The sequence below is a fragment of the Penaeus monodon genome, chromosome 38, assembly GCF_015228065.2.
Source record: "Penaeus monodon isolate SGIC_2016 chromosome 38, NSTDA_Pmon_1, whole genome shotgun sequence".
Taxonomy (NCBI): Eukaryota; Metazoa; Arthropoda; class Malacostraca; order Decapoda; family Penaeidae; genus Penaeus; species Penaeus monodon.
This window is the reverse complement of record NC_051423.1, coordinates 14,442,798-14,453,684: the sequence shown is the minus strand read 5'-3', so window position 1 is coordinate 14,453,684 and position 10,887 is coordinate 14,442,798. Positions and strand designations below refer to the sequence as shown.

At 38.6% G+C, this 10,887-nt stretch overlaps 1 protein-coding gene across 1 annotated transcript; it reads right to left on the bottom strand.

The window, feature by feature from the left end:
- Nucleotides 1-5,673: 5,673 nt before the first annotated feature.
- LOC119596705 (elongation factor 1-alpha-like) lies at nt 5,674-8,102 on the bottom strand. The gene is given in 4 exon segments (XM_037946035.1): nt 5,674-5,745; nt 6,058-6,320; nt 7,586-7,749; nt 7,751-8,102. Coding segments are annotated over 4 exon segments (834 nt in total). The 5' UTR covers nt 8,086-8,102.
- Between the last annotated feature and the right edge of the window lie 2,785 nt (nt 8,103-10,887).

Genomic DNA, 10,887 nt, shown 5'->3' with positions numbered 1-10,887 from the left:
GGGGCACCCAGAATGATCCTAGCAGCTTCATTTTGAACTTCCTTAAGTTTTTCTCTTAATTTTGGCTTTCAGGGAGACAAAAGCATAGTCCACGATGGGATAGACAGCATGTACATAGAATGATCTTAGTACTTTATATCTAGCTCCTATGTGTCTCCCGGTCATTGCTCTCATGACAGATAGTCTTGCTTTGCTTTGGTCAACCAGGTATTGGACCTATCAGAGCTTTACTCTGATTCTCTTCTGGATCAGGGTCTCCTGAATAGCAAGAGGACTTGCTAATTCAAAAGCCTTCTCCAGGTCTACCACAGATGTGGCAGTGTTAATTGTGCTTAAGAGCATGGCTATGCTGTCTGGTCAATCCTTACCCCAAGGTCTTGGAAGCTCTGGACCCACTCTAAGTCCATTCTCTGGATTCTCAGATTTGTGCCTTGAATATTGTGTCTCAGAGCCATGGCTTTTGATTTGGCTGCTGAGATCGTTAGTCCTGCCCTACAACACTCCTCAGATACAAGGTCTAGACAGCACTGGGCTCTTCTTAGGCAGTGTGCTCCAGTGGAGATGATTGCAAGATTGTCTGCATAGATGATCTTGCACCCCACTGGGAGGTGTATGTTGAGGATACAGGATATTTGGGTGTTGAAAAGGGCTGGACTGAGGACCCCACCCCGTGGCACTCCATTTTCTAGTGGGATGTGCTGTGATAGGTAATCTTGGAATCTGACTTTGGCTGTTCTGTTCTTGATAGTCACTTATCCAAGCCAAGAGCTTTACTCTGATTCCCTTCTGGATCAGGGTCTCCTGAATAGCAAGAGGACTTGCTAATTCAAAAGCCTTCTCCAGGTCTACCACAGATGTGGAAGTGCTAATTGTGCTTAAGAGCATGGCTATGCTGTGTGCTGTGCTCATGCCCTTTGTGAACCCATGGAGGTATTCATGTGGGGATCCCATTTTTCATTGTCGGTTTAGTACCTCCTCTCGTCCGTCTTGCCTAGTAGATGAGAGACATGGGGCAGTACTTCCCTGTGAGGATTTTTTTTCTGGTGCTCCTTTTATGTGTTGTGTAAAGTTCTGACACCCTCGTTCCCCATGAGGTGTGCAAGCCAATTGTGAAAGACCAAAGCCCGCCACTCAGATTGAGGTATGCAGCGTCGAAGGTCCTGAGTAATATCGTAGTTGTGACATTGTAGTGATCTTTGGCTAATTAGGCAAGTCAATTCATTTATTTATTAATCTCTTAATGATTTATCTTTAAGTTAAAATTATTACCAACGGAGCGGGCCGAGCGGTAAGCACTCTCTGAAGGCATGGTGAGTCAGGGATAAATCTTACTCTTGAATTTGTTAGAGGATATAGCAAAAGATCAAAGAGCCTGGGTACAACTCTTTGTTAAGAATACACAACACATGGCAAAGAAAACAGGACATAAAATTAATATTTAATTAAGTGGCATGAGCAAATTCACATAAAAGACAATTCATAACAAAACCTGCATATAAGACTGCATCACACTACTTATCTTACAATAGGTCTGCCTCGTACAGTCCGTTCACCACTGGATAAGAATAAAAAAGGGCTCAAGTACGGCCTCTCTCCAATTTGTTTTACAGCAGGAGGTTCCCTATTCCGGCCGTCTTCCGTCCAGGATCTCTGGCTTACGGAAAGAAAGCCTCACTGCAATAAGCAAACTGCTCGTTGGATGAGGAGAGAGAGTTCCCCGTTTTCTTACAGACCCCCCCGACAGCGTCTTTAAGGCGGCAAGCAACAAGGAGGGTTAAAAGTCTGAAACCCCGGTTTCCAGGTGGTTTTAAAATTTATACAAGATGCAGTAAAGTAAAGAATTTCAATCAGTTAATCACAGAAAGCACTTATTTAATAGTCTTTGGGGTGCACCATGTAATTGGTGGCCATGAGAGGAAGTTCCATGTGTCCAGCTTTGCCACGAATAGCTTGGGATCCCCTTCAAAGATAGTCCCGTTTTCCTTTCGGGAAGATAGTTCACTACAACATATCAAGTCCTGCCACTGGAACCGCCTCTTAAAGGTGCAGGACCTGAGCTCCCTCTCTTAAGTTAATCACCCTTTGAGTAGCCTCCGGGCTAGTACAACGGTAACGTGCCGGCCTCTCATCAGAGGGGTCGGCGGTTTGCACCCCGCCCAGGCATGAGAAGTTCTAATTGTCACCTGGAGGTTACTGCTGTGGCTTGGTACCCAATGGGTAAGGACTAAGCTCAGTCAAGTCAGCACTAGCTGACACATGTTAGCGTGTCGGTATTAGTCGACACAGGGCAGGCTCCCCTCATGGGCATAGCCCGGTTGGGGCTCACCTTTGCATATCTGACTTACTTTACTTATCCTTTGGGTGGCTAGCTCACTGGAGAGAGATGAACAAAGGGTTCCAAACAATGATTCCTATCTTGTAGGTGGCATCCCCTCTGGTCTCTCCCCAGGTGCTCACACCTACCCACGTGTGTATGGCTCCTGTGTGTGCTGGGGAGACGGAGTCCTACTGGTTGAGTGATGCCTTGCATGAGTACACCCTGCGGCTAGCAACACGCCTCTTTGGTCCCTTATTCCAGTGTGGTGTATCGACTAAGGACATCCGTGGCCAGGGTCCCGCACTATTGGCTCCCTTCCCTTTATGCTAGTAAGGGACACAAGCCTGTACCTGAAATATTCCCTCATGTACAGATCCCCCTGGAGGTGTGGTAGCGTGGGGGGGGGGGGAGAATTCTGCATGAGAACTACTTGGGGGCAAGTTCCAGTGTGTACCTACTAAATGTTCATTTAAAGTAATCATTAGACGAACAAACAAAAAACAAAAAAAACAATAAAAAAAATATGAAAATACTATTATATAAAACCATGAAAACAATAAAATACAAAAAAGGCCCTATAGTTATTATAAAGCTGCCGTGAACAAATAAAAGCAATTTCAAAATGAAATGCTAAGCTAAAGGCTTACATTAACTACTGAAGAAAATGAGTCCTAGATGATCCTTAGGTAAAAGACCTTAAATAATATTTTAAAAAGTCTCTTTCCTGAGGGGACAGTGAATAAAAATAAATAAATAAAAGTAAATCCATTGAAATGAAATCGCAAGGCATCACTAAATGTACATGTTTTGTTATAAGAAACAGAGATCACATCCAGCTCCTAGTAAAATAAAACTATCAGGCTCTCAAGACTTAACTTTTCTTTGTGTGGCTGGAGTTATGTCATCCGGTGTTCTCGGGTAAAAAAAGAGGGGCAATAATACACACTAACTGCTATAGACTGACCATTGAGCGACAAATCCGCGGGAGCGAGAGATACTGTAGGATGCTCGCGGGGAAAGTTGCATGAGAGGGTTCCTTACAGATTCCTCCCCCCGCTCAGGGTCGAAGCAGTCAGCGGAGACCTGAAAAGAGAAGCAAGCTTGAGTCCTGATATTTCAAGTGGAGTGGACAACAGGGTAAAAATGTAATCTCATACTCACGAAAATGCAGTATGAAAACATCCAAATAGTTTGCCTTCAGAAGCAACGGCTGGAGCACTTATCCTGGAGAACTACAATATTTCATGAGGACAGCTTTATCTGCAGGTGACTAAGTGTACAGTTTTGTCAATCATCTTTAACATCAACTACTTTCGGGTGGCCCAAGACCAATGGCTCACGAAAAGTAGAGTCCCTAACTTCTCAGGAACAGCATTCTCTACTCCCGTATGACACATGGCCATTAACACATGGAAATTAAAGTCCCTAACATCTCTGAAAGTACCTCCAACAGCAATCTCTACCTCCATGTGGCACAAGGCCAATGACTTATGGAAAGCAGAATCCCTATATCAACTAACATGCAGCTTGTGACATCATGTAAACCTTACTGCAAACAAGTTCCCAAACGAAATAACAGTATCCCTCGACTCAGTGTGGCGCTAGGCCATTGGCTCACTGATATGAGGTCCCTACAAGGTTTGAGCTGGTTGAGCTGGATGCTATTCAGGCTAATTCATGAATACCAGGATCCCAAACACATGGGTCATTATATTCAAGAAGCTCATCTGGATCCCCTTCATCATCAGCATAAGTAAGTTCTTCTGACGGTTTGTAAGGTCTTAGGTGGTTAAGATGGGCACGGAGAACCTTGCCAGTATCTAGGTGTGAACATCAAAAGAAACAGGTCCCAATCGTTTGCAGACACGAGCCGGTCCGCACCACTTTGGCCCAAGTGGACGAGGTACCATTTCCTTATACCTTATTCCATAATAATAATAATAAAAAAAATAATAATAATTAATAATAATAATAATAATAATAATAATAATAATAATATCAATAATAATAATAATTTAATAATAAAATGATAACAATGATAATAATAATGATAATAATAATAATAACAGTGATAATAAAAATGAGAATGATGATAAAAATATATATTATAATAAAAAGAAATAATGATACTAATAATCATATCAATAACAACAACAACACTAATCATAACATTAAAGATACTAACAATAATGATGATAATAAGCATGATGTTGATAAATACTTTAATTGATAAAAACAACAACAATAATATTGAAATTGATAATGGTAATGATGGTGACAAAAATAATAATGCCTGCCGATAATAATGATGATAATTAAAGGTGGCCTCCTACGGCCTGCCATCTCTTCCTCATCTCACCGTCTGCCTCCCGTACTCTCGCGCGCCCTGACATCTCACAGCCCGGCCAACGCTTGCAGCAATCGTCCTCTCTGCATGTCTCTATGTACATACGTTCACTTATTTCTGTTTTATTGTTCCATTTTACGTTGGTTCCTTATGAATCACTTCTGTTTGAGTTTGCCCTTTGACCCCGTCTTCTCTTCTGCGATTCATTTATACGCAGATTATTTCTCTCTTCTGTGGGTTTCATGGTTACTTATATCATTTAAAATTATTTCCTATTTTTTATCTTGCCTTTTTGTATTTTTTTCTGTCTACGGAAGTTTATTCTCATTTTAAGAAATATGTGTTTTAACTTCATATTTTATCAATTGTACTTCTTTCAGTCTACTCCATATTATGCAAGTATTTTTTATGTTTTGTCTCGTTATGAAGGTCATTTTATTTTTTATTTTACTCTCTTTCTTAATGTTTTTTGTACAAACCTTACGTTTTACGAACGATGTTTGGCGTGGCTTATAACGTCACGAGCTTTATAAATAAAAGCCGCGTTGAGCGGGAAATAGGTCCATTATCCTCGAAACAACGGCGTTTTCCTCCCCTCCTGGGTGATTTTCCTTTGCTGAGCAGAAAGTGGAAATCTCGGCCAGTCTGGGCATCACATTACACGGGAAAAATACAAGTTAAGTTCTGTTTTCCTGGCTGTTTTCTTTGTGCACCTTGTGGACATGATTCTTTGTTTTTAAAATAAATATAAACCAGGGTTTCATAGATTTTGCATGCCATACTAAGCTTGTGAATATGACAAGGTTTTTCTTTTGTATTACTGTTTTATTCGATTTAAATTTAGTTAACATTGTTCTCGTGCTATAATGCCGAGATCTATATGCAGGCAGTCTGGTTTTAAATTCACGCTACCACTTCCTAGGAATTTATTTGACATTGAACCCCTTTGAAATTAATATTGGCTACTGAGCCACAATACCCCACTACAATAATAATAGCAACAATAGCATTAAACTAATTCTAAGAATTTCATGGTATTATTCTTCACTTTGGTTCCACCACATGAAATGGCTACCTGCAACTGCAGGTAAATTGATTAATTGTTGATCAATAGCCAGGTAGTGTGATGTTCTCCCTACACTGACCTGAGTGACGCTGACAGATATTGCAGGCATGTCTGAATGGTGTAAATAAAGGCAGACCATCATAACCGTCAAACATGGATTCTAAACTGTTATATGATATGCTAGTGTGTAAGCCCCGTGTGTGTGCGCATTTCCCTTAAGAAAATGTTTGATTTCAGTGAATTGTTATTCGTCCCGGTCGCCCGGGGAATTTCTTCGAGTAATGATGCAAGGCTATTTGATAAGTAGGGTGTAAGTAGTTGCTGTACTTGACATGAGGTGTAGGTGGTGGAGTTGTCATTAATGATAATGATGGTGGTGGTGGTTGGCGATGGTGGCGGTGCGGTGGTGTGGGTTGTAGTGATGATGATGGTAAAAATATGAAGTAACAGTATAGTAAAAGCAACATTAACAATACTACTGCTAATGGCAATCACTACCGTCAGCAAGAGGTATATAATATCGTAATCACACCTTTTATTAGAATCCGTATCCTGTGTGATGCTTACACTCTCTTGTTGATTGGGAAACCCTGTTAATCATCGATGCACGTCACTATTTCAAGGGCTAGGGCAGCACCTTCTTCTAAACGTTTTGCCAGTGAGAGACTACTCTGGCCTGCTTAATCTCGTTTGGAGGCCCCTCTGGTCCCCAGCCGAGGGTGTTCATTACGACTGCGCTACGGAGGCCCTTAGATAAAGGAATAGCAAGTATCCTGTGTATACTTGCAATTTATTGGAATACTTAACAAATCTAATGTGGAATAGCCCCCATACAGATGGTCAGGTATGAAACGAGGACATCTATACGGGTGGTTGAAAGGTTAACACGTTCGGCAACAGGTGTAAGTTAATGAGTGGAGTTGCCGTTAGTATGCATTCTGTCAATTCTGCGATATGTATACCAATAATGATTACTGGATTTTTCACAACCAAGTAACTATTACAGGTGATGAGTTAAAACTGAGCTGCATTGTGTTCCCCTTCATATGTTACCACTTGATGGAGCAGACTTTTGCCATCCTATTCTTTCAAATATCGAGAGATCGATAATCAGGGCATGTAAATAAATTATTTAAGTTATATCATTGGCGATTTGTAAGAAATGTGAATGATGACTGATGCACAAGGAAAACACATTTCATCAATCATATATGTTTTGTCAAGTTGAGTGAACACACACACACACACACACACATATATGTATATGTATGTATATATATGTATATATATATATATATATATATATATATATATATATATATATATATAATATATATATATATATATATATATATATATATATATATATATAGACACACACACGCACACAAATATACTTTGTTTTGTTTGTTTGTTCAACAGCTATTTATTCCACTGCAGGATCTAGGCCTCTTCCACATTATTATAGAAAAGGCAATACCACCCTTCCCTGATTGGATGCCCTACCTAATCACCCGCGGATCAACGCGCTAACACTTATGCCACGGCGGCGACTTCCCCTAAGAAAACCTGCATTATATTTCTCAAGGCGATACGTCGTTTTCTCGCCGTAAGCACAAAGTCGAGCCAATCGTCGCAGCGCAGGCAATAGATCACTGCGACAGTTATACACACACACACATACACATACATACACACATGCATTAAATATATATATATATATATATATATATATAATATATATATATATATATATATATATATATATATATATATATATATATATATATATATATATATATATATATATATATATATATTTTTTTTTTTTTTTTTTTTTTTTTTTTTTTTTTACGTATCTTCTTGTTGACCCCCTTGATTACACCCACAGCTACCGTCTGCTTCATGTCACGCACAGCAAAACGTCCAAGAGGAGCATACTGTTGGAAGGTTTCCACACAGTCGGGCCTGCTGGGAACCATCTTTACGTTGCAGTAGTCGCCAGATTTCACGTGCTTCCATTTCCTTACCAGTACGGCTGTCGATCTTGGTCAGCAGTTCAGCGAACTTGCAGGCAATGTAAGCATTGTGGCAACCAAGCACAGGTGAGTACCCAGCCTGGATCTGGCCAAGGTGGTTAAGGACGATCACCTGGGAGGTAAAGTCAGCAGCTTCCTTAGCTGGGTCGTTCTTGGAGTCAGAATCGACGAATCCATGCGTCTGGTCCTTCACTGACATGTTCTTCACGCTGAAGCCAACATTGTCACCAGGGACAACCTCGGTAAGATCTTCGTGGTGCATCTTCACAGACTTAACCTCAGTGGTGGGGCCAGTGGGGGCAAAGTTGACAACCATACCTGGCTTCAGGATACCCAGTCTTTCACTCTTGGCCAGTCGACGTGGGCCTCTCGCCAAGATCCTGTAAGTTTTCGGTCAAGTAAGCATATACATACATGTATATATATATATATATATATATATATATATATATATATATATATATATATATATATATAAATATATATATATATATATTTATATTTATATATATACACTATATATATATATATATATATATATATATATATATATATATATATATATATGTATAGGTATGTATATATGTATGCATATGAGGCCCGCCGCGGCAGAAGGGTACTAAGCGCCAAAATCATTATTTGCGAGAAAACAAGGTTAAAGATTCGGAATTTTTAGAAAGTGTTAACAGCTGTACAATAGAGCTAGAGTAAAGTATTATATACCAAATGAAAGCCCTGAAACAAACCTATAACATGTATTAAAGCAGAGGAAATCACAATTCATTATCTATAAGGACCCCACTGAGTCACTAAGGAAAACGTACCCTTGTAAGCAATGGGATGTTGGAATAAGGGTAATATGTCAACCATAATGTAGAGTGGGACCAGCTGCTGAGGAGAAAGAAAATACCATTTTGCCTTCGGTGGCACTTAGTACCCTTCTACCGCGGCGGGCCTCATATATATGTATATATATATATGTTTATATATATATGCAATATATATATATATATATATATATATATATATATATATATATATGCAATATATATATATATATATATATATATATATATATATCTATATATATATATGTTTATATATATATATATAATATACATATTATATATATATATATATATATATATAAGTTTCAGGCCCTCTGCAATGCTATGCGATGGAGAGTGCATTGGGCAGGACAGAAAGGCATCTTGTAGCCAAGTAGTAATTGGATTCCAGTCTCGATCGGCCGGATTTCTCGCCTCTCCTCGGCTAGCCTGAACTATCACTTGGGTGAGCGGCGATTATCATCATTGTTATAATTAATGGTATTTTGTTATTATTATTATTATTGTTATTATCATGACTATAATTATTTTATTATCATCATTATTATCATCTTCATCACCAATATTATCATTATTATTGTTATTATCATCATTACCATTATTAGTATTAGTATCATTATTTATATAATTTTCATTAATATTATCATAATCATTGTTATTATTACAATTGTTCTTATAATAATGCTATTATTATCACTATTATTATTATTATTATTATTATTATTATTATTATTATTATTATCATCATCATCATTATCATAATTATTATCCTCATTATTATTACCATTATCTTTATTACTATTAATAGTAGTAGTATCAATATCAATATTATTTTCATAATCATTATTATACTATTATCCTTATTATTATTATCATGATCATTATTGCCATTGTCATTATTGATATCATTATTATTATCATGTTTATTATTATTATTATTATCATTGTTATTGTCATTACTATTATAATTGTTGTTGTTATCATTGCTTTTATTATTATCACTATTCTGTTCGTCATTATAATCGTTATTATTACAATAATTACTATTATCATTATCATTACTACTATCATTATCAGTTTCAGTGTCATTTTTTACATTGACCAGAAGGACTACCGTATACTATTACAAGCTTCCTGATAGTCAGTGCCGGCTTTAAGGGAGGGCAAGAGGGGCAATTGCCCCGGGCCCCGCGCTTTTGGGGGCCCCGCGCTCGTCCCTGTTGAATGATCAGAATGCATGTTTGCTTTAGAAAACTGACTCACTAAATGATTCCTACCATAAAAGTAGAAAAAGCATTTATATTATGCCTTATTTCTTCAATTTCATATATGCTTTGAACATTTGTGAGACTTTTTGCTTCTACAAATTCGAATCTCTAGCTTGGTGCTTGAGGCCCCCGGACTTTAAGAATTCAGATGTTTCAGACCCAAAGTGGCCATTTCCTTATATAGAGAGAGTTTAAATGCGAAAACAAAATGTGATAAAATCACATGTTTTATGAGATGTATTATAAAGTGTTCATATATGGCATGTACAATAGGTACGAATGTAAATGCACTCTCCCTCCACGAAAGTGTCACTATAGTGGGGCCCGGATGACTTCATATAGATGGGGCCCCAGACGACCTAATGTGTCGCATACGGTCCCCAGTTTGAAGATTGTCGAGGAATGAGAGCCCTCAACACGGATAAGCTTTACAACATATCGTTTTATTAATCAACAATTTTAATATTTGAAAGCATGGGTCCCCCAGAGTTACTCCAGCCACTCAGTGGGTGAGCCGCCACTGATCTCTTTAGGTTTATTTATCTTTGCAGACCCCCAATAGCAAGTCGAGAGCGGGACTTGGGGAGAACATATCTCTCTGGTGCTACAAAGCGGAAGAAAAAGAAGGCAGAAGAAGAAGCTCAAAAGAGACAGCAAGGTGCCTTGGATAAATATTTCGCTCCACAAAGTGAGCAAGCTGATTCCGCTCTCACAAGTACAAATGAGGAAATTGCAGCCGATGTTCAAATAAGTGAAGTCGCACCGGAGTCTTCATCTATAGTAGCTGACATCAGTGATCCTGGAAATTGGCCAACAACTTTGAATGATCGGCAAAGGTGTGACATCATAGAAAAGGGGCCAGTCCGTCGGCGTGATCTTAATTATCCTCGCAATAAAGAAGGAAGATGTTTTACGGAACGATATTACAATCACTTTCTTTGTAATGGAGAAAATACGGACAGGGAATGGTTAGTCTATTCCATAAACAAAGATGCAGTTTAC